The sequence below is a fragment of the Camelus ferus genome, chromosome 2 (genome assembly GCF_009834535.1).
Source record: "Camelus ferus isolate YT-003-E chromosome 2, BCGSAC_Cfer_1.0, whole genome shotgun sequence".
Classification (NCBI taxonomy): Eukaryota; Metazoa; Chordata; class Mammalia; order Artiodactyla; family Camelidae; genus Camelus; species Camelus ferus.
In genome coordinates, this window is record NC_045697.1 from 90,949,678 (window position 1) to 90,974,201 (window position 24,524).

General features: G+C 37.8%; 1 protein-coding gene across 1 annotated transcript; it reads right to left on the bottom strand.

Moving 5' to 3' along the window:
* Positions 1–2,033: 2,033 nt before the first annotated feature.
* Positions 2,034–15,735, bottom strand: PGRMC2 (progesterone receptor membrane component 2). Its single transcript, XM_006178603.3, has 3 exons — positions 15,286–15,735; positions 5,705–5,860; positions 2,034–4,219 (listed from the first exon to the last, which is right to left on the bottom strand). Exons 1-3 carry the CDS (start codon positions 15,701–15,703, stop codon positions 4,122–4,124), a joined length of 672 nt encoding a protein of 223 aa, XP_006178665.3. The 5' UTR covers positions 15,704–15,735; the 3' UTR covers positions 2,034–4,121.
* Positions 15,736–24,524: the final 8,789 nt, after the last annotated feature.

A 24,524-nucleotide genomic window follows, 5' to 3' on the forward strand; every position in this document is an offset into this window, starting at 1 on the left:
AGGCATTGAGTCTGAACCTGAGTCTCCAAGACTGAGCAAATTAGCTAGGAAGGTATTAACTTGGGAAGGTGTGGGGAAGAGTATAATACAGAATGAAGAATGGAGTGGGCAAATACCTAGGGTGGTTCTGGGAGTTACAAGTGGTTTTATGCAGCAGGTAGTGCCGTGGGAACTGATGAAGAGGGCCTAAACCTTGTCTTGAAATAGGGAGCAGGGAAATTCTGAAGGTCTTTAAGTAGGGAAACAAAGAAGTCAAATTTGTTTCAGATTGCCAACAGGGACCATGAACCGATGGAGGCAGGAAGACAAGTCAGGAGAGTATACAGCAGTGGCTCTCTGAGCGAGAACATGAGTCATCACTAACAATGCTATGTAGCAAAGAAATATGCAAATGTTTACCAGTCTTGTTACACCAAACTTCACAATTTGGTTTAGCTGGGATATAGTAAGTATGCAGATATAGTAAGACAGAAAAATCTCTTGAGAATAAACCAGTGTTCACAGCACCTCAAGTGCTCTCTTGAGTGGAGTGATCACTGGCAGACCAAATGTTGTTATTAGTGATGGTAGAACAAATGCAAAGTCTGACTCACATGTGTGAGAAAGTACAGGCTTTTCTGACATCGCCTGGGAGTGATGAGCCTCGCCTACTAACAGTAAAGAGAAGTTGGGTGGGCCTTACTTGAACTTTCTTTCCACAACAAATACATCATAATCTGTGATTAGTACCATCTACCAAATTGATAGCTGACCTTAATGGAACATACATACTCAAAAGCAATCTTTGAGCATTTGCTAGTTTTAATTCATTAGAGGAAAAGAACCATCACATTTAATGTTTATTTCCACTATGCCCAAAGCAATTTATACATTTTATATATTCTGTATTATAGTAGTACCAGCTTACTCGAATCCATAAAAGCACTGTAAGGCTATACACTGTGTTAACGTGAAAGTGGCATCTATTTCTAGCAATGTGCTGCACTTCTTAGTTACCAATAGAGGTAAATGGACTTGGGTGAGGAGAGTCTGATTTATGTCAAGTTTTCTAGAGAACAGTTTTCTCCAGTACTAGTTCAATATATTAACTTTAGCTTTCTGGGTTGTGGATAGAGGCAGGTAAAGTGTCAGATTCTGCATATTTAAAAAAAGGCAGGCAGAATGACTATCAGGAAAACATAAACAGCCTTAGCACCAGTCAAGTTTTTAAAAACTTGATCTATAACCTGAATGGGTTCGCTTCCTAATGGAGACACTGGCTGGTACACACAGTATAGACTTTATTTGGGAAACATGCCAACTTGGAGATGTTATCAAAAGAAAAAAAACTGAAAATAAAATTTCATTATTTAAAAAAATCACATATTAATTTTATGTGAAATCTCCTGATTTTTAACTCAGAAATGCTATGGAAATTTCGGGAATGATACAAAACCAAATACAGGGAATCAGACCAAAGTTATCTAAGGTTAAGGTCCATTTCAAGTAGATGACAAAGACAATACAGTTGACCCCCACCCCCACCCCCCCGCACATCTTTTGGGGGTTTAGAGATGCTGATCTCTGCTGAATGAAATTCCCCTTATGGCCCTCCGGATCTGCAGTTCCACATCTGCAGATTTAACCAAGTGTGGATCGTGAAGTACTGTAGTACTTGTTTATTGAAGAAAACCTGCATGTAAGTGGTCCCACACAGTGCAAACCCTTGTTGTTCAAGGGTCAATTGTGTAACATGAAAAGATTGTTGTGGTGTTTCTCAAAGGACCCAATCATAAGAATTACCCAAGGCACTTCTTACAAATAGTCTGAGATCCATTCTCTTTCAATTCTGGCTCAGTGGGTGGTAGCTTTGGACTGGCAACCAAAAAATTTGTATTTAAAGCACCTCAAGTGGTTCTAACAATCAGGCAAGTTAGGGAAATAGTGATTAAAGGGGAAAACAACAGCAGAAATACCACCACAGCTCCCATCCCCTTACTCAGTGACTGCCCATCAACTTACCTGAGAATGATAACACTCAACTGAAACTGAGGAATTGTCCATAGAACACTGTTTATTTCAAGTCCAAAACACAAAATTACTCATTTTTTTTAAACAGATTCCATAATTTTTACGCATGAATATTTAGGGTTTCTCTATTCACAAGTGTAGGTTTTCTTAACTTTAGGCTCAAATGATTCATACATATACCAGCTTACTACAGAGGACATGTACTTTAACAAATCTGTTTAGAAAACATTTTACATAAAAACACACAAAGCATTTACCAACACTCTTCAGTCGTTCCAACCAGTCTTCAGCAAAGATTTGGCTGAAGGTCATCATTTTCTACCAAACATTCCAAGACTGAATATAACAGAATGTAGTATTTTACATACTTTAGCTTATTATTGCAGTTAAAAGTTCCTCTTTCTTTGATGGCTTCTACATATATTATACTCATAAAGCAGAATTCTTTAACTGGTGACTTATTAAATAAAGTTGTCTTTTTGGTGTAACTTGTCCCCAACTGAGAACCTAAATAGTCATGATGAACTCAAATAATGGACATATATTGGACTTTTAGTAAGGGCTTTTCCAAACAATAGAAGAATTTAATACCTATCAGTATAAGATCCTTCATTGTTTTGTGTTCAATAACTACACCTGGAGTACTATTACTGCTAGTATAATCAGTTGGCATCAAAATATAAAGTAAAAATATGTACATTTTAATATATCAATTCTTACCTGAATAATCTCAGATCTCTTGAGAACATTCCACAAAGTGGAATTTCTTCCTAAAGTTACAGTGAATGTGGTACAATGTGTACAACTTGGTTAACCAGTGTCTGCCTTTCGTTTCCAAGATTTTTCCTTATCTTGAATCAAATGCACAATCTTGATCATTTCATAATCCACTGGCTTACAGTTTGTATATAAAGTTCAACTCAAGCTTATTTTGGTTTATTGTACATGCTTTATTAAAATGGTATGGGTATTTACAGTATCTGCAGAGTCCCTTCCAAGGTGCTCTCACACACTCAGACACACCCATACAACATCCATACTCCAGCCCCCTGTACCCACACCAGTGAGATGTGAGAGTCAGACTCCCAAAATTAGGCAGCTGTTGGGGGACAGAGTTGTTGATTTGTTTTTCAATTTTCTTTGAAAAGAGAAAAGCATGGGGGAATGCATTTGGCCATTACAATGCTAATTAAGTTTGTATGTATTAACATATATGGCAGTAACACTGAATATTCCTTTTACATTCTATATACACAGAATGACATCAAGGTTTTGCAGTCAACAGAATATTCCAACTTCAGTCTCATTGCTGCTTGTAGTGACTTCTCAATTCACACAGGGGCTTTCCCTAAAAATAATTCAAGTCTATGTAAGTGAAATAAGGCACAATTAATATTGATTTGATCCAGGGGAAGGAAAGGGCTAAAAACTAGTTTCAATCTTACAGTTGGAGAATTAGCTTTGACTTAAATCCACTTGAAATCCCTTCTCCTAATTTCCAAAGATTTCTTAGAAATAGGGTTTCTTTTTTTTTTTTTTTCTTTTTTTTTCTTTTAATCCTTCTTTTCCCTGATAAAACCCAAAAAGAAAAGTCTGGGAATTCACATTACAATATTTCAGTAGCCCTAAGTACTCGAATTGATGTGGACCCCCAACTCTGCGGGCCAGGTTTTCTCCCTCCTTCATTGCTAAAACAAAACCACAGCACATGAAATAGGAATCCCTTACTGTTTTTTGAGATTTGTACACATAAGTAGCAAATACATATCAATTTGTCTTCGATTAAAAAAAAAAAAAGGAAAGAAAGAAAAAAGAGAAAAAAGGAAAGAGTAATCTCATCACTTTCTTGCTCTTTAAAAAAATCCCTATCTTCTCCTTTTCAGGATGAAGAAGCCCCACCAGACATTACAAACAACTGCAACAAATGAGTTTGGCAGCATAAATAATGTCTCGTATTTGAATCTTCATAGTGAGACTCATTTAGCTTGCACAGACAATCTGTTGAATGTTTTTTTGCAGCAGGTGAACCAAACCCAAAGATGCTGGACATTCTGTGAGAGGGAGTAAGAATTGCAGTTCTGAAGGCCCCTGACTTTGGTTGTTTACAAAGTTCAATCCTGTTTATTGTGATCCTTGGTATCCTCTTCATCTGTATATTCTGATGGTTCTTCCCCTGGTTTTAGGAGTCTGCCTACATAATCATATTTTTCTGAAAGATACATCAATACAAAATCAGTAGTGATCAAATTTATTTCACTATTTCATTATACAGCAAGGAAGGTGTTTGCCTCTTTTAGAATCATATAGAACAAGCTAAGTTTTTCCTATTGTTTACCTTGTCTGGTCTTTGTACTCAAGTAAGGCTTGAACAGAAGAAAACAGGATCAGGGAACTTATAAAGCTTGGGAATTGTGCTTTGCAGAAGAGTGTTCCATATCAAGGATAGTTCTTAATCAAGGATACTGCATCAGAATCACTTGAAGATCTTTTTTAGAAATATGCATGTCCAGGATCCACCTTGGAGCCACCCATTCCAGGCTCTTGGAACAGGTTTGGGGACATGTACTCTGAAACTGGTTTAATGTGCACTGTGAGTCTCAGAATAGTTCTTTAAATCTTAATAGCCCAACGTATTGTAATTAAAGAGACAAGCTGGCAATATATGGAATTTCCAACAGTTATTTGAAATCTATAAATATACTGGATTTTGTGTACAACTCTAGTTTGGACTAGAGAGGACCATAAAACAGAAAATGGTGACTTTCTTGGGACAGAGGAAGTAGGGAGAAGAGTACATGGGGTGGAAAATCACATGGAAAGTGGATCCAACCAAGAATTATTCTTGGGGAGAAGATGTGACATATGTGAGTGGTCACCAAGAAAACAAACCAAATGAGGAGATGAAAATTAATTTACTTATTACCCTGTGTTCTTTGAGATCTCAGTGAGTGGCCCCTAGTACATTATTGTTCTTTCTCCCATCAAACTCTCTCCTCAGATCTCTGTTACATTGCTTGTTTTATGTTACTAGGTGTTTAATTTAGAACATTGTTATGTCCAAGGTGACATACCCAAGGCTGAGTCATTTCCTTATCAAGAATTTGAACCTAGGTTAAATGAATCAATTGAAAAACCAAGGGGATGAGATAGGAGGACTGCTTCATACAGCAGAACCAGTCTAAGAAAGTGCCAAGAAGCCAGAACTGTTCAAAGGGATCCACAGTCATTTAAATAGTTGTCCAGAGTGTCACAGAGGTAGTAATATGTGATGTCACAAGGATATATAATAAAGGGGAATAACATTTTTTTCTTTATAGTTTGAAGGTAAGATCAATAAAATCATTTTGGAATAAACTTAAAATTATAGTATCAATATCAGTAATCAATTCAGTTTTAACTATAAGCCTATGTTTTAAAAAGTATACCTTAGTGAACAAACCTTTTAAGACTAAAGGTGTCGTAATTTTTGTAAATTTTAGATTCAATATTTAAATATGGATTTTATAAATAATAATCACATGTAACAGTCATCGAATAATGATGGGGATTAAAATAGGTGGTATCATTAGGCTCTTAGTAATGATGGGGATTAAAACAGAAGGTATCATTAGGCTCTTAAAGAGTGATGAAATAGCAAGTACTTTCTTTGGCCATAAATTTAATATTTGCAAAAAGAACCCGACAAAAAAGGTACCTTTAAATTGCATTTCCCATTCTCGAACGCTTTCCATTTGTACGGCATTCAAATCTGAGAGATCATCGTATTCATCTTTAAGTGCATCTTTATCTAGGCAAAATGTTGCTAGTCCTCTGGAGGCATCCCTACCAGCAAATATTCCATATGGACCCTCTAGGGAAGAAAAGAAATTATTTAGATTACCTAACAATACTTTAGAATGTCTCAAAGAAAAAAGTCAAATAAAAGAAACCTCATGACATATTTGGTGCAAACCCTTAATTTCAAAACATGCACAGACACTAGATGCAATAATGAGAAGAAATTTCTTGGAAATCTGTCTTTTGACCAAAGTAAAGTGTTTCACTAAAAATTTAAACTTTAAATTTCAATTATTTCAGATACTCAAAAACATATTCAAAGATTAAGACTGTGAAGTATTAGGGAGAAGAGGAAACTTGAACAGTCTGGTTTGGAAGCCAGTTTTCTTGAGACGAAATGATGCTTTACTGATTACTGTTAATTAACTGTGGCATCTAAAAATAATCAACAGAACATCGACTAGATATGTATATGGCCATAAGGAACAGTTTTTTCAACTGACACAAAATGATTAGCATTTTGTCCAAGGAATCAGGAATCACCCTGTCTAAGGAGGAACAGCTAACAGAAGTGAGCCATTCCCAAAGTTTGTCCTTGAGGGCAGAAACTGTCTCGCACTTCTCTGTTGCCTCAGTGCCCAACACAGTGCCTGACATGAAGTAGGAACATAATAAATTTCTTCATATGAATTAACTGCAATTTCAAATAAGGAGAAACTCTAGATTTTGACCCTTTAAAAAGATTCACTTATGGTAAAATCTCCACCCCAATTCATGATGATAAAGACATTTCACTTTTTAAAAACACATATAATAGACAAAATCCAAACAGCCTACTTTTCTATATCAAGAATTTGGTTACATAAATTATAGCACATTACTTTAATGGAATGGTATATAGCTATCAAAAAGAATGAGGCAACTCTACATGTACAGGCACAGAAAGAAGTCCATGACATATTAACTAAAAAAAGGAATTCAGAAGAGTATATAGTATGACTTGCTCTGAATTAAAAAAGAATATACACATACACACATTTTACCCATGTTTGTATATGCATTGAAAAACATCAGGAAGAATACAGACCAAGTACTTAACAGTGGCAATGTTTCTGGGGAGGAGAGAATTCTACTTCATACAATTGGTTAAGTCTGGCCATTTAAAAAATGATTTTTATAATACAAATCTTTTAAGGGTTAATTTTGTCTTCATCTTAGGCCGCAGAGAGAGGACCACTTAAATTTCCTGTTTAAAATGTTTTAAGAATTACACATGGTGGGGGGAGGGTATAGCTCAGTGGTAGAGTGCATGCTTAGCACACACGAGGTCCTAGGTTCAATCCCCAGTACCTCCATTTAAAACAAACAAACAAACAAACAAACCTAATTACCCCCCCCAAAAAACACAAAAATCCCCTTAAAAAAATCACATGCTAATAAACAAGATTTCTAAAATAACATAATTTTACAAAAGAAAATACTGTTTTCCTGAGTCTTAAAGTTATCCATATATGACAAAGGTAATTTAGAGAAAGTAATTTAAAAACCAGATTTACTGGTTTAACTATTATGAGCAACAGAGTAGTCAATAAGAGAGCTTATTGTCCAGTTAACAGAATAAAGTATTTTCTAATAAGTATACAAGTTAAAAAAAAAGGAAATTCCTTGATTTTTAAATGAGCAAAATAATATTTATAGCCATATTCATATTTGAAAGCACTTAGGAAATTGAAAGTTATGTGTCAGAAAACTGTCTCTTTAAGAATAGAATTCAAGAATTTACTTGGAAAAAAATCTTAACTTTTATGAGCATTAATTTGAACTTCAGAAATTACTATGCCATAAAGTTCTCTGAAAAGTTTATTGCATGAAATCAGAAGTGGCATTAGCAACAAATTTAAAAATATATTTTAAAATATCTTTTTATCTAAATAAATATATTAATATCTAACATTAGATGTTACCTAAAATAAAGGTAATACTTCTAGTAACATACTTTTTTATTTTGCTTTTCCAATCTTAATTATTTTCCATACTGCTACTTAATATTAGGTGACTATCACAATTAACATTTAATAGTTATATATTTTCCCACTGAATGGCTATACCTATAATTTATTTAACCATTCTCCTATTAATATAAACTTAGGCTACCATTTTATATGTTTAAACTTGTCTTCTATATAAGAAAATGGGACACTTTCAATTAACAATTGGGCAACATTTACAGCTTTCAAACTTTGCCCATTATCTCAACTGGCATTCAAAAGGGTATGATGAAACATTTAAGAGAAAGAAACTCAATACTGTTTGTATTTACAGAGTAAAATCTGAAGATCTTTCATTGGAGTTGATTATTTTGGAGAAACATTAACTTTTAAAACTAAGCAAGGACATCATACACACACACACACACACACACACAACTAGTGCGATTTTTTTTTCTTGAGAAACAACAAAAAAAATCTTTGAACATTATATAGGCTCTTAATGCTGATTGAATCAGTGCTTACAAACTTAAAACAGTGAATCAAACACACAAAAGGAAAAATAAAACTGATCAGGGTTATGAATACCTACAAATGTAAAATGAGAATTTCAACTTTGTCGAGCATTTCCTAGCATTCTGACTCCTCTCACAGTATTGCAAAGTGGAAGGGACAGTTTTTGCCTTCCCTATTTGGCAGATGAACAGGAGCAGAGGCATTCAGTGACATGCCTAAAATTACTGACAGAATTGGGAAGTACTATTTTCTACTTTTCTAACTTCGCCCAACACAGTACATTTTGAGAAAACTTAACACAAACCCAAAGATGGAATGACAACCCTGAAAACTGAAGCATTTCACTAATCAACAAAACTTCAGGTGAATGGCTAGTTTAGAATACCTGTTAAATCAAAATGGAAGAGCATGAACAAAAAAGGTGTAGGAGACATCAACAGCTTTTCTTAGCGCTGTGTTGTAATATTTCCCTCCTTGGCCTACAAAAGTCAGTCTACTTCAGGACACTTGAGAGTATCAACCATGAAGCACATCCAAATGGTAAAAAGGAGAGAGAAAAAAGATGGTCATTATAAAAATAGGAGTCAGAAAACCCTCCATCTTTCAGTATAGTAATATACCAGCACATTCTCTAGCAAAATTCTCCATCAGCTCCCCTAGGGAAGTCTCAACATTGAATGATGTAAAAACAAAACTTTATAAAACATGTTCTTTTTTTGGCTTGGTAAGAGTGAACTTGAATCAACAGTTAATAATCCAAGGCTAATTCTAGAGAAAATGATGTTTTGTTAACTGTTGAATAGAAAAGAATGATTCAATGATTAACATATTTCCCCACTCTCTAAACTATATTAAGCTGTCCTCTCCACATGTTTTGAATTTCCCTCAGGAAGCATTAACTTCTGAAAAGGGTTTTTTGAAAACAGTTTTCTTTGCTTTTTCCCATGAGACCATAAAGAAAATAATATTAAGAACTATAGTTGGAAAAGGATGGGTTACTCAGAGAAAGGATTTGAAGTCTAGTTAAAGCATATTTCTCTGCATTCCTAACACAATCAGAAGCATATCTGAGAAGTCAGTAATACTTCTTTTCACTACCTACCCCCTTAACATAACAAACCTAAATGTTACTGATTCTAATATTTTGCTAACTATACTTGGCTATCCATAATAACAGAGCTACTCAAGAAAAGCAAATTTTAAATGGTATTAGGTCTTTAGGTATGATATAATTTTTTAAAAAGCTAGCTTATATAAACTAATCAGATTATTTTGACTATTAAGGCTCATTTAGACATTAACATTTCAGTAATAACTAAGAGAATCATACTCTTGCTTTATCAAAGACTAAAATATAATGCTGAAAAGTACTTATATAACAAATATTCTAGGACATCATTTTAAAGATAAATCTTATTTCTAAGATATTGTTAAATATACCAAAATGACATTATACTAGTTAGAATTCAGATTTCATTAATAGTTTTAAGAGTTAGTACAACTTATGGTACAGATTTTTAAAGTTCAGAAATCAATAAGTCTACCAGTTAGTGCATCCTCAAACTGCTTTCTTTAATACAATCAAGTACAATAGGGTGACACAAGTTTAATGAGCAGAAACTTGCAGGAGGAAGTAAATATTTAATATGTATAACAGATAATTTTGTAACTATTAGAGTGATTATCTAATTTTTTCTACCTCACTAAAATGAAAACTGAACCCTGAACAAAAGAATGAGATGCAAGAAATGACAGTGAATAAAGAAAATGATAATTATATTGGTAAATCTAAATGAAGACTATTTTTAAAAAGTTACTAATTTAACTAATTTGGGGATAGAGTTTGAAAAACCACAGTAAAACCAAGTCTAGTTGTAATAACAGAAAAAATAGAATGCATCCAAATCAATAGGGCAGAAAAAGTGGATGAAAAGTATCAGTCTGGGAAGGAAAAAAGGTGGGGAAAAAAGGCAAAGAAAAGTATGACAAAGAGAAATTACTAAATAAGAGGGCAGAAATAAATCTAAATATACTAGCAGTGACAAAACATATAAACTGATTAAACTAAGTTGTTAAGACACTATTGATTTTAAATTTAATGAAAAAAATCCAGCTATGTTATTCATAAGGGAAAAGTAAAATACAGATTGGCTGAAAGTAAAAGGATGGAAAAAGAAACACTGAGGTAATACTAATCAAACAAAGGCTGAAGTCAAATCTGAAAATCAGTACCAGTGATAAGGATGTTTATTCCTTTGCTCATTAACACAGTGTTGTCAGTTCTAGATCTAGTGCTAGAAAGCTTCAAAACACTTAAACACCCAACCTCTCTCTGTATAGCTGGCTCCTTCAGGTTTTTGCTTAAATATCCACTCCTACTTTCTTGACAGACTAATATACATAAGGTACCTTTCTTAACCATCTAAAGTCCTTTGTTATCCTCTATTATATATCCTGTTCATTTCTTTCACAGCATATTTAATTACAGATTATAATCATCAAATGCTTGTTTATCATCTGCCTTTCTCAAAAGACCAGAAACTCCATAGGGTAGAGAGGCATGTTTTGAAGACTCAGAGAACTCGCATTTCTCAAAACATCTTATTTAGCCAACGATGTAATGAAATTCAGGCAATTCCTTCTTAGATTTTAAAAGTGGAGATGAAATCCTGTATTAAAGATATTGAGACAGGATGCAGGCTCTCAGAGTACAGTAGTTATTTAGTGATGTCTGTCACAGGTACATGGGGGAGGAGTGGTCTATGTCACATTGTTAAAAGAACTATTTAAAGAACTTAAATGGCTAACTCCAGATGTTACTAAATCTACTCCTTCCCTCCAACTTGAACAACATCTTCTGGTCCCATATATGCTTTAAACTATCCTCTTATACTCTGTGTTAGTATTTAATACAAAATTCTCTCATAGATTACAAAAAATGAAATGGTATTAAATTCAGAGGAGCTAACCAAGTAGGTACTGTAGAAATAACTAGTATAAATTTGGGCAGAGTATCAAAATTCATTAGAAAACTTAGCTCATCCCTTTATCTGACTGATAGGTAATGAATGTGTGTGAGCAATTGCCCTAACAACAAACCCAGCTGGCTTCAAAGCAAGAAACTAGGATGAGAGGTTAGTGTTAACAGGACATTCAGGAAAGAACAGGTTTGTCTATATGTTGCAAGTCTTGTTTCAGCTGCATTTTGCAAACTTTAAACAAAAGTTAACATATTGAACATAAAGTTAAAAAAGGAGGAAAAACACACGAAAGGTATATGTGCTCCTTTCCCCTACCTCCTAAACAATAAGCATCTCATGGGGGTACTTCTTATATACTTTTCTTTCCAGTGGAATTTACAAGGTTATGTTGGAGAAAATACAGAGTTGGTATGTGTCAAAGAATACTCTACATAGGATGAGGGGAAAGCTATATATCAAAATATATAAATGTGGATAGACTATTACAAAGGTGGATTGTATCATTTCTTGCCATTTTGAATATATTAAATATGTATTATAATAATGTATTAAAAAACACTGTTTTGGTAGAGTTCCATTGCAGTAATATTACATCAAATCATTTAAAATTAAACCATCTGTTGGAGTCTTCCTCATCTATTACAACTCTGGAAATGTGAAATTGTATTATATTGCAACACAGTGAGAGGGGACAGCCTGTGAAGCCAGTTAGACTGGGTTTGATTTCTAGCTTTGCCACTTAGATATGTGACTTTGGGAAAAATCTGAGTTTCAGTTTCCACATGTGTAAAATGGAAACATTACTTATCTCCTAGGGCTGTTTGAAGATTAAGTGAGATAATAAACTCAAAATGGAGTGTCCTTCTTCTACCTTGACCTTTAGAATCAATGCTGTTGAATACAACTCTCTGGGAAGATGGAGCTACTCTATAAAGTGCACTGTCTAATATGGTAGCCATGTGGCTACTGAGCTCTTGAAATGTGGCTAGTGTGGGGAACTCAATATTCAATTACATTTACTTTTCATTAATTTAAATTTAAACAGCTACCCCTGGCTTGTGGCTACCATATCAAACAGCACAATATAAAGTTATGAAAGTGTGTTTCTTTGAGGCTTTAAATCTTTATGAGAACCAGGACAGGTCATACAAAATAACAGCAGTGAGATTCTCTACAAGTTTATCCCAGAATGCAATTTACCTAAAATAGAGTTGATAGGATTTGTTCTCAAATATATCTGGATTTGAATGCCATGTCTGTGTGACCCAAGCCAATTTACCCCAAATTCCTAAACCTCAGACTCCCCATCTGAAGGACAGGAATATTTACTAACTTCACTGAAGCATTGTGGAAATGACAAATCAATGGATCTGATGTGGTCAGTGCTTAAGAAACCTGGTTTCTTTTCTCCTCCCATCTTCATTGTTCCTTACATGACCATTCTCCTGGCCAAGTGCCTGAACTGTTACTAAATTTAATATTGACAAATGTAGTTAATGCCAACTGTTTGCCATTATGTGTTCTCTCCACTAAATTAAACTTATTATTTAATTTTTTAAGAACTGGAACTTTAAAAATGTATGCCTAACAAGAACAATATCGTCAACGTCAAAAAAGCCTCACAAAACAATCTTTTAATGCTAAAACCATTGAGAAATGAGAGTAGATACTGGCTAGGCATTGAAACTAGGTTTTCTGGTTTCCTTTGCTCATTCTTAAGTTGCTAAGAGTCTCAGATAAGGATTATTGCTTCTGAATTATTTTGCTACAAAACTGCTTGATTGATTTGAGGACAGAAATGAAAATTAAAATCAAAACTCAAGTCCGTTTCGTAGCCAGAAATTTGGCTTCAGGACTTTTGGAAAAGTGTTATATCGTCTATTGATGTGAAATATCAACATATTCAAGCCCATAAGATGATCTGGTTAACTTTAAGGTACCTTTCAATAATAAAATACTCCAGATATCTCTATTAGGTTGTTAATCAAGAAGTACTTAGAATGAAATAACTGAATATCACTCTTAGCCTGCTCATCAGGACCTAGGAGTCAGTGGAAGCTAACCTAAACTAGCTTCTCTGTTGTTATCTGGGGGGAGGGTGCTAACTGGCTCAAGCCACACAAAGGCTATCTAAATTATAACCATGACTCTTATCTTAATTTTAAAATTTCTGTTGCAGAACATTTGCCACTGGATGCTGCCAAACTGTCTATGACTGTTTCTTCCTAGCTATTTTCAGATAGTGGCAAGGCATTATCTATGAAGACTCATATGCTTCTTTGCACTAATACTTCGGTTGCTTCACTGTCAGTTCAGATAGGGGCTACAAAAGCACATCTTCTAGTTGGTTAAACTCTACGTTAAAAATCTAAATCTGTACACAATTCCTAATCATTGAATATATATACTGTATAAATCCTTGACTAAAAAAAATTAACTACTTGGTCTGTCCGTTTAAATTTTGTACTTTGGCCCTACCGTGTTATCCCACACGCTCTTAAGTAAACAAACAAAAAAGTATGTTAACCATTTCAGCTGATATGAGTAGGGAGACATCTGGTTTTCATATTTATATAACCAGAAGCAAATGACTTGGTTGGACTGAATGCAGATATACACATAAAATACAAGCAACTAAGACATATATATATTTCAACATGTAGAATCTCCAATTTCTTCTCTCTATTCTTATCAAGAAAGAACAAACCAAAGCAATTCTAAAATATCTTCCAGCACTTCTAACATATCTAACCACAAAAATCAGAAGTATATATTTTCAAGTGTCAATACATCTCACTAACAGATTAAATCAACGAGGAAACCAACTTGTTTTTAGATTTGCCAATCCCCTGGAATTAAGGCTTGGATGTACTCTTTCAAATTAACAGGTCACTCTAGGTTTCTAATTTTGTTGTTTACTTTTTATTGTAGTCACTTTTTTCTAAAGCTTAGAATAACTACAAAACCAGCATGTACAATGTTGCTCAATTTTACGGTACAACAGGTTCCTTGAGTCTGAACTGAAGTTTATCAGCATAATCTGAAATGTATGCTCCAACTACATCGTAAAAGAAGTTTCTAAACCAAGTGCCCTACATAAACAGTTCTATGAAAGCAAAGTTCTAAAAATCTTTAAACTTGCAGAACTGGTGCATGGGAATAGGAATTCATAGCTTTTTGAAAGTTTTTTTTCTCCTCAGTGAAAACACAATTAAGTCATAATCAACGTGGATTTAGATGCGTGTCTCCCTACGACAGAAAAAAAAAAAGGATATAGAAAGAAACCAGATTGGCACGCCTCCTGGGTATATGAGCTCCACCCCCAAAACCCAAAACTCAGGGCGAATAACCTTGCCAGCAGTTATTAGGAATCTGCATTCTGGTCTGTGTCATCCCACATACACTGTTAGTCTTGGAAAGCATCTCTCCATACCAAAACTGGTTAAAAAAAAAAAAAAAGAAGACTCTAGAAGTGTTGCTTATATGCCCGGACTTCACAGATTAGAGGGTTGGGACCTGGAACTACGTATACTTAAACGTGGCCTTATGGGCAGTAGTAGAGGGAAAAGGGAGATCAACGGCAAAAGAAGAGTAAAGAAAGGAAAGCTGTGAATTACAGGGCCTAAAACTTTAGGTCCCTACTTTAGAAATCTTGCCTCCCTTCTGCCCCCAACCATCCCAGGAATCAGAAAGCCCAGGAAAGGCTGAGGCGACAACCAAAAGGATTTTGAAAAACTCAGCACAGGAAAAGGCTGCGAGGAGAAATGGGATGGGAGAAAGATGAAAGCTGGTTCCTGGGGCAACACTGGGATCCGACTTTGGGGGGAAACGCCGGAGGTGCCCGAGCTAGGGTGTGTGTGGGGGGCGGGCCGTTTCAGATGCCGCAGACTAGGCGCGGGGGTCCAGACGTCGAGAAGGCTGGCAAACTAACCCGGTGCCCAGGCACCTCCCCATCAGAAGGGGGATGCTCTTGAGCTGCAGGGGGTCCTCCCCCTCCCCTTCCAACTCCTCACCCGGGCCGTAGAACTTGCTGCCTTTGGTCACGTCGAAGACTTTCCCATTGACCGCGAGCAGGATGCGCTGGTTGCGAGACCCGTCGTACTGGCGCAGCTGCTCCAAGCTGAAGTCCCGCTTCTTCATACGAGGCAGAGTGGCGGCAGAGCTCTCCTCGCCCGCCCCGGCCCCAGCGCCCAGACCTCGCCGCCCCCAGCGCACCCACAGCCGGTAGGCCCCCAGCAGCACCAGCGCCACAAGCGCCACGTTCAGCAGCATCTCCCCGCCCCCCGTCAGAAGCGCCAACGCCGCTGCCGCCCAGCCACCCCCTTCTGCTGCTGCTCCCGCGCTGCCGGGGCTCTCGCTGCTACCGTCGCTGCTGCTCTCGCTGCCACTCCCTAGGGTGCCTAGCTTCACGTCCCCATCACCCGCCGCCATCACTGCCCGCCAGCGCCTTCCTCCTCCTCCCCGCCCCCTGCCCTCCCCAACCCCACGGCTGGCCCCGCCCACATGGGCCCTCCCAGCCAATAACGTGAGGGTAGGGGGTGGGGTCAGGCCGGCTCCCGATTGGGTGTTGACGGGGTAACGTAGTCTTGGATCTCTCCCTTCCCCTCCCTCCTTTTGCAGGCCGCGCTCGCGTGCGACGCCCCGCCCACCTCGCCCCACACGTCTCTGCTCTCGCCCGTCACCTCCTCTAGTTGAAGGAAAAGAGAGGGGCGGGCCTGAAGAAAAGAAGCTGCGCCGGCCGCGCGCGCGCATGGGCGGGACGAGACTACGGCGCGTGCGCGGGTTTCGGGCGCCACGCGCTCTCCTTTCCTCTGCAACCTTTCTGGGAGGCACGCTCCGCCCAGTCCCCTCGCTGTGCGCGTGCGCCCAGGAATCGCTTCCCTTCCCAGGTTTGGGTTTGCGTCCGCGAACTCCCGCCTCTTCGCTCTCGCTCCTCCCGAGAGCTTGGCGTGCGCGGAGGCGGCTGCTGAGGCGGGGTCTGCCCTAGCGCCTTTCGGAGGGCGCGGGCTGGTAGTTTACTGGGATCCCGCGACATGGTTTTAACTGCTTTCGCAAACAGATAAGGGGTGTCTCTCTCTCAACCCCCAGGGCGCCGTCGCGCTTGCCCAGAAGCCCGGAGCGTGGGCGGGCAGGCAAAGCAACTGCCCAGAAGTTTTGGCGACCAGCTGGAGTCGCCAGACAAGGAGAGAGCGCTCGGAACCCTCACGAGGATTATTTGGCCAAAGGAATGTACGTGCTGTGTGCGCTGACACCGAGTAGCCACTCCCCCGTGGTTTTGGCCAAGGCTTGTAGAATTTTCTTTCAGGTTTTTGACTAAAGGTGTCATTATTTCTTAAATCGTAATCTCTGGAGCGGTAGAGAAGTGGATAGGATATGGTAGTCCTTCTGTTTGCTCATCTAGCTTTATTTACAGTTTCTTTTTGTCTACCTGGGTCTTTTAGAATTTTCTAGCCTCTTGAGTCCTGAAAATTCCAGCGTACATGTCAGTTCTGAAGCCTCATTCTGGGCCCCTTACCTCACTTACTCATTTGACGTGCTCTCTCCCGCCGTAGTATTTGTGTCGCTGAGTTTCCCCCATTACCACCCCCCCCCCATCCCGCCTCACCGCTGTGAACTACCCTTGTGGTGAATGAAGGTGTACCGAGGGAGTGACAGTTTTCATTTAATCTTGAGCTGATGGGATGAAGGAGAGACGTGGGCAGGCAATGGGGACGTATGGTATGCTTATTGGAGAAACAGCAGATGATCCATTTGGGATTTAAGTACTGAAGAGGAGCAAACTCTGGAAAACCAAGGTTGTAGTCTTCATTATCAAGGGATAGGCTTGGACTTCATATTGCTGGTTTTGAAGGAACCATTGAAGATACGAAGGGGCAAGTGAGAATCAAAACTCTTCACTAGATGGAGTATCTACCAGGTGTGTGAAGCATTGGACTGGGAAAAAAGAATGGGAAACCAATTAGTAGGCTACCATATTTGTGCAGGAAGTGAGGAACACTGAACTAATGGTGGTTTTAGAGCAGGCATCTGTAAGCTTTTCTTTAAAGGGCCGAGCATTAATATTTTAGGCATTGTTTGTCATAATTACTCACTCTGCTTTGTAGTGAGAAAGCAGCCATAGACAGTTCTTAAAGGAATGAGTATGGCTGTGTTCCAGTAAAACTGTGGACCCTGAAATTTTAATATAATTTTAGGTATCATGGAATATCATTCTTTTGACTTTTTCAATTGTTTAAAAACGTAAAGACTTTTTTTTTTTTTTTTTTGCTTTCCAGAGGTACAAAAACAGCCTACAGGCCATAGTTTGCTGACCCTTGCTTTAGAGGCATCTTAAGGCAGAGTGAGCAATATTTAATTGGGTGTAAGTGACCATGTATGGTCTGTCCTCCAATCTGGCGTAATTTTGTAAGTGAAAGGAGTCACGATTAATTACACAGGAAGAATAGGAGTAAAATCAGATTGTCCCACCCAAGTCTCATGAGTGGTCATCCTAAGGTTAAGGTTAATGGTTAATAGAAGTCGAAAACTGCTTTAGGACATGGTAAAAGGAAATGGAAGTGCCAATTACGTAAACAGGGAGTTGGGAAGAAACTGGTTTTAGGGAGAAGGTGGCTGTAGCAGTCCTGGGTGTCATATGATTGGGACAACATCAACAGTCAGGAAGAAGCCATACCAGAGGCTTCACAGAAGTCCACTCCTTATATCTTATTTACCAGAACTAGGTTGCTAGCTAGTCCCTAAAGCAGTAACTGACAAGGAGCGTGGGACTACCAGGATTGGTAAGTGTTTATCTGGCTTTTGGAAACTTATGCAGGACTGTGGTGTACATTGCTGGACATTTAGCATCTCTGGTACCTTCCTACTAAATGTCAGAAGCAACCCCAGGCATTGTGACACCAAAAAACCCAACCGTCTTCCACTCCACCCCACACATACTCCCTAGAGAGATGAGACTGGTTGAGAACCACTGGCTTAGACCAATCAGGATTTACCTTGTAACTGAATTATGTGTGTGTAGTTTTCTTTTTCCTGATTAGTTTGGAGGGAAGAGAGGAATTGAGCAGTATTGAAGTTCTGTTGTCAAGGAAGTAGGGTGGGGAATGTTGGGTAGGTAACTAACATTATCTGCCATGGGAATTAAACCTTTTCTTTTATACTCTTGATAAAATAAGTAACTCAGCTTCACACTTGAAGCTCTTCTTCTTCTTCCTCCTCCTCCCCCTCCCCTCCTCCTCCTCCTTCTTCTTTTTCTTTTTTTTTTTTTTTTGAGTCCTCTGGGTAATTTATGCTTATTCTAAGCCCTCTGAACTGGTCTAGGAGGGAGGTCCCCCACCCCCACCCCAATTCTCCCAGTAGGATACTCTTGCTTTGAATACTGCAGTAACTTTCTGACTGGTGACTTGCTCTGTCTTTCCTCCCTTCCCTTCCATTCCTACATGAAGGGACTTGTCCTGTATGCTCATTTCCTTTACTCAGTTACTTATGCCCAGGGATGCTCAGCTATCTCAGAAACTCAGTTGGCACTCAGAGGCCTCCCTATATCTACAAGTGGCTTTCCTGCCTTCCCTTCCCCAGCAAACCTAAGCCATTATTCCCCGATTGACTTGTCATCGCTATGGAAGATGTACCTCTCTAGACCTGATCTTTCTCTGGGAGGTATTAGTACTAACCAACAAAATGTTTCCATTTCTTTTCCCATGCACACATAGTAGACTTCCATTTTCCTATTCCTCTGAACTCAGCATGGCCACTGAAGTGTGATTGAAGTGATCTGTGTCACTTTGAAGCAAAAGCTTTAAGAACTCACGTACAATTTCTCATGCTCTTTCTTTTTGGTACAGTGACAGAATGTTTTAGTTATCTATTGCTGCATAACAAACCATCCCAAATCTTAATGACTTAAAACATTAACCATTTTATTATCTCTAATGGTTTGTGGGTTGAAAGGGCTCATGGGCAGATGTCTATTCTTGCTTGAGTTCTCTCATATGATTCCAGGCAGGTATTATATGGGGCTGGAGTAATTTGGAGGCTCAACTGGGATGCTAGGATGGCTGAGCCTTTCTTTCCAGTGTTATCCCAGGGCATCACTTCACATGGCTTCTTCTGCAGAGTAGCCTGATACCTTACATGATGGTTCAGGACTCTGAAAACCACAAAAGCAAATGCTTCCAGGTCTTTATAAGCCTTAAGCCTGGAAATAACATATTCTGTTGGTAAAAGCCGACACAGGACCATCTCAGTTTCATGGGGAAGGGAAGTAAACTCCACCTCTTGATGGGGACTGGGGAGAAGAGTGACAAAGAATTTGTGGCCTTCTTTAATCTACCAGCCCAACAGTATTTCACATGGTGGCTGCTTCCATCAGTCAGGGTCCTTGAATCAGGACAAAGTGGAAAAGAGACCTCAGCTAACACACGTTTGTATGCATGAGAAATACATTTCTTTCTTTTATAAAAAAAATTTCATTTATTTATTATTATTTAATTTTGGCAGGGTGGGAGGCAATTAGGTTTATTTTAATTTTTTTGGAGGAGGAACTAGGGATTGAACCCGGGACCTTGTGCATGCTAAGCATGTGCACTACCACTTAAACTATACGTTCCTCCCAAGAAATACATTTCTGTTGTTCTAAGTCACTGAGTTATTTGGGGTTGTTTCGTAGCAAATAAAGCCTAATCTATACTAATACAAAAATTGGTGCTGGAAGTAGGGCACTGCTGTAACAAAACTCTAAAATATATGGCACTGACATATGACTATGTTACAAATGCTAGTGGTTGGTTGTTAGCATCCAGCTCTGATTCACTTGTATATCTCCCAGCAAACCTAGCTTAGGAATTGAGCTCAATAAATATTTCTTAAATAACAGAGACCGTTTCTTGTAATTCTGTTTTATTTCTCTATTTTAGGGGAAAACACTTCTTTCCCACATCAGGTGTTTCTTGAAGTATGGAGGGGGTGCCACTAACATAACACTCTACTTTATTGCAGCACCACCAGCACGTTTCCTGATGTGTAAGTTTGGCACATGCAGCCCACCTTCTTCCTCTTTCCTTTCTCATGGGAGCCAGGCCACCCACAGAAAGTGTGCTTTCTGCTCTGCTGCTTCATACCACGAGTTTCACAGAGGTCTGTCAGTGCCAAGGCAGGCCTGCCCATGCCAAGGGAGGCTTGGGGTAAGCTAACAGGATAGGCCCTCTGAGGGAACGGGAGCTCCGGTTTGGGAGCTAAGTTCACTGCCAGGCAGTGACACAACCTGTTGTTTGAACTTTAATTCATAAGAGCAAGAGAGTTCAATGTTGGACGTTAATAATTTTGGACTTTAACATGAAGTTGGTACTAATTACTTTGGGCTATAATTTGGAAGAAAAAGATAATGTGATCTCTGAATGTTTCACTTCTTGCTGGAAAATTCATATTGGGAAGGCGTCGTAATAAAATCGAGGACATCTTTTTGGCTCTTAATTTTTACAGTATGTTTATGTTATTTGGTCTTTTTAGAGCTTCTGATAATGCTGAACAAGTTCGTGGGAAATTTGAGGTGGCAAATAGAACAGTTTGTGAATTACAGCCTTGGGTACAGAATAGTATGGGAGCTGATTTAATTGATGTATTGTTCTGACCCATTCAGGACATTCTGGAAACAAAGCCTACACTTTACCAGTGGCCCCACAAGATTCCACAAAAGAAGTGAAATCAGTATTGAAGTGGCCTTATGAAGATGGCAACAGGACTACCCTAACTGACTGCTAACTTCTTACCCAAGGGGGATTCACATGTCCCAGGTTGATCTCATGGGTAAGCTGAAAGGGTTAAGGCAATGATCTTTATACATTTTTGATAACATACCACAGAAAATAATTTTTAGGTTTACATGTGAAATTTTTTGTCCTTAATTGCAAAAAAGTGTAATTTCTAGTATAATGTAAATATGAACATTTGAAAATAAAAAGGGTCATGTCACTTAAAAATGCATTTAATGAAATTAAATCCCATAGAAATTTAAAATCACTATCATCCATTTTTACAGAAACTTTACATTATTCTATTTTCTCTTTGAATTTGTATTTTTATTCTACTTCCCCACGGAAGTCTTAAAAATATATTTTATGCTCAAATGTATTTTATTACTTATCCAATCTTTCTTTTCTGCAATAAAAAATTATTTATAATTAAAAAAAAATTTCTATGACCAAAAGATTCTTAAGTACCAAAAATTTCTTTTGGATTGAGTTATTATTATAATTATTATTAGAAACACATAATTGATCATAACTGCATTACAGATTTTTACAAATAATTACTAAAGAGAACTAAAATTTTATTGGAAATATGTCTCAATGAAATGGATGGAGTTCCCCCTCTCCAGTTAGTTTATGAATGTAATTTTCTGCTAGAAGACAGAATAAGAAAACATGTTGGGGTATTATTAGGTGCAGAGCTTACAAAAGATGAATAAATGATTGTTGTTAAATGCATTCTTTACAATAGAAAATTATGTATTTAAATCTAAGTTTATTATGTAAAAGAGATGACTAATGAGGTGACAGATGGTTAACTGGTGATAATGAGCAGAAGTGTTTGGGTAAAAAAACAAAATGAGTATTGACTTACTGGATTCAGTAATCCTTAGGTGAAAATTAGTGAAAATATTTTCTCCCAGGGGTTTTGAGTAATTGTTCAAAAAACACTACAATACTTTACTGTAGCTCTGATATATGTTCCTTTTACATGTAACATTGATCTGTTGGAAGGAAATTTGGAATTTTTTAACATCTCTTTCCTTGAAATAATTTGAAATATGCAATTGAAACACATGAGGATGATATCACGTTCTTTCTCATTATTGAGCAGGTGTGCCTTGCAGCTGATGGGTATTTCCCAGAATGTTTTTCACAAATTTTCCATTTTTGAATTCTGAGATAGATATATGTAACATGAAACTTTACTGTGAGTTTGTTACCCATATGAAGTAGGACCCTGTTGCTGTCTCAGCAGTCTTCTTTGACAGCATTAGGGAGTGGAAGAGGAAATGGCATTAGGCAAAAATGATCATAACTTCTGCTACCCAACTCTACAATATATCTGAATTCAGAACACCACAACACAGACCAAAATACCCAATTTCTAGCACCATGCTTTTCTCCTAAAAGAAACATATTTAAGATAAGGAAAGTCAGGAAATCTGCTGCTTATCATGCCTTGATTAAATTAAATATTGACATCAATATTTACAATTGTTCCTTCGTATGGTGCCTTAGAGGCTTTTTGCACATGGGAGCAGTTTGCCACAGTGAGACCTGTGATGGGTGAGAGGAGAAAAGATTGATTTAAAAAATGATTTGAAATCGGAAAGTTGAATTGTTGAGACACCTCAACCTCAGTCATATTTTAGGCAGCTCAATTTTAGGAAAGAGTAGGCGAAATTTCAGTAAATGGAACTGATTTCCTTAAAATTATCTGTGCTTGTATTCCCCTTAGAAAGTACTTGTAGAATCTCAGGGTAGACTTATTCTAGTTTGGAGATTACTAGATTAAGAGAATAAAATTAGGTGAGGAATGTGGTGTAGTTGCAGGGGATTTTATTAACACTCCCAGCTTCTTGGGCCAGCTTTTCCTCTTCCCAGCAAGTAAGATACTAGATGGTAAGAAACTGGGTAAGAAAGCTCAGCCCCTTGACTAGTCTTATTTTTGGAGTCATACTTATCAGAAATCATGACTTCTAGTCTGTTACTTTATGCTGCAAAATTTACAGGGACAAGTTGTGATCTTTTGGTTCTTCTCATCAGAAACTCCTGGACCTACCTGCTACTAAAAATCTGTGTTCTGCTAGAGAACTTCCTTTCAGTAATCATAATAAAGTCCAAGCCAGTCAGAATTTCCTCTAGTGTATGACAGTAGTTGAATTATGCATGCCAATTTATTACAGAGGATTCAAGAGCCGTTTATTCTGCATTAAACTGAAGCTTTAAGCTCCTGGTTTTTGTTTTTTCAATCTAAAAAGCAGCTCATTTTCTATAGATCTAAATGCTTAAAGATTTGTGTCCCTTTAAAAAGTGCCATTTACTTGAAATATTAAAGATCTATAGGCCCAGAGCTTCTATTACAGTTATCACATCTTTATTTTGCTTTATAATCTTTTCTCATATGAGGCCCATGTTTTCTATCATTGCTTTATGAATGTTAAAATCAAAATTTAGCAAGCCAAATAACATACACAGGAAGAAACAGAATGGCAAGCCTGGTTTCCGTAGAGTCAACCCCTTATTATATTCATCCACCTTCTATGAAACTCTGGTGATAGTATATCTTGAAGAACTAACTGTTTAAAGTTAAGGAGCAAATCTTTTCCTACTGATCTTAACTCTTCTGATGTTTTATATATATTGCCCACTAATAATAGTCCTTTAGAAAATTACATTTTGAAAACAAACTGCACTCATCCCTATGTACAAATCTATGAAATATATACAAAATAGTACTAGGGAAAAAACAAGGACTGAATATAATTTCATGGCTAAAGAACATAGGAAAATTCACAGTAGTATTTGTTGTGTTAGTATGCACAGCACTATCAAGTGCTGAGAATGTTCAGGGGCCTCAGTACACCATATCCCTCTTCCTGCCAAGTTGTGAACAAACTGAAAAATAGGAAAAAGAATAGACAGCTGAGAACAATCACTCATTGGTGAAGCTGTTGCTAGAGACAAGATGGCACTTCCCTACCTATACCTCACTGATGTCTTTCCCTTGCAATTAGAATAAAATCTAAGCTCCTTATCATCTGTTCTACACCTACCCTCTGATTGCTCTCCACTCACCTTCCTTGCTCATTATGCTCCAGCCAACCTGATTTTCTATCTTTGTTTGAATGCTTCAAGCTCATTCGTACCTAGAGATTTTGCATTTGTTCTTTTTCGTGCCTGGAATTCTCTGCCCCTAGGTTTTCTCATGGCTGACTGATTCTCATTACTTAGGTCGCAGCTCAAATGTCCATCCCTCAGAGAAGTCATATCCTGACCACACCTCCAAAGAGCTTTCACTTTTTCTCCCTAACTTTAATTATTCTCTAGCCTGCTTAATTTTCTTCACAGTTTTTAGTACTACCAGAACTTACCTTATTTTACATTTATTATCTGTCCTTCTGCTAACCCCCAGTAGAATATGATTCCATGATGGGTAGGGTTCATCTGTCTTGTTTCCTGCTGTATCCTCAGAATTTAGAATGAAGGTTGCCATTTAGTGGAGG

Coding starts and splice junctions, on each gene's coding strand:
- PGRMC2 (XM_006178603.3), bottom strand. CDS start 15,703: ATGGCGGCGGGTGATGGGGACGTGAAGCTAGGCACCCTAGGGAGTGGC. Junction 5,861..15,285: donor CAGCAAGTTCTACGGCCCGG/GTGAGGAGTTGG, acceptor TTTCTTCCCTAG/AGGGTCCATATGGAATATTT. Junction 4,220..5,704: donor ATGGGAAATGCAATTTAAAG/GTACCTTTTTTG, acceptor TGTATCTTTCAG/AAAAATATGATTATGTAGGC.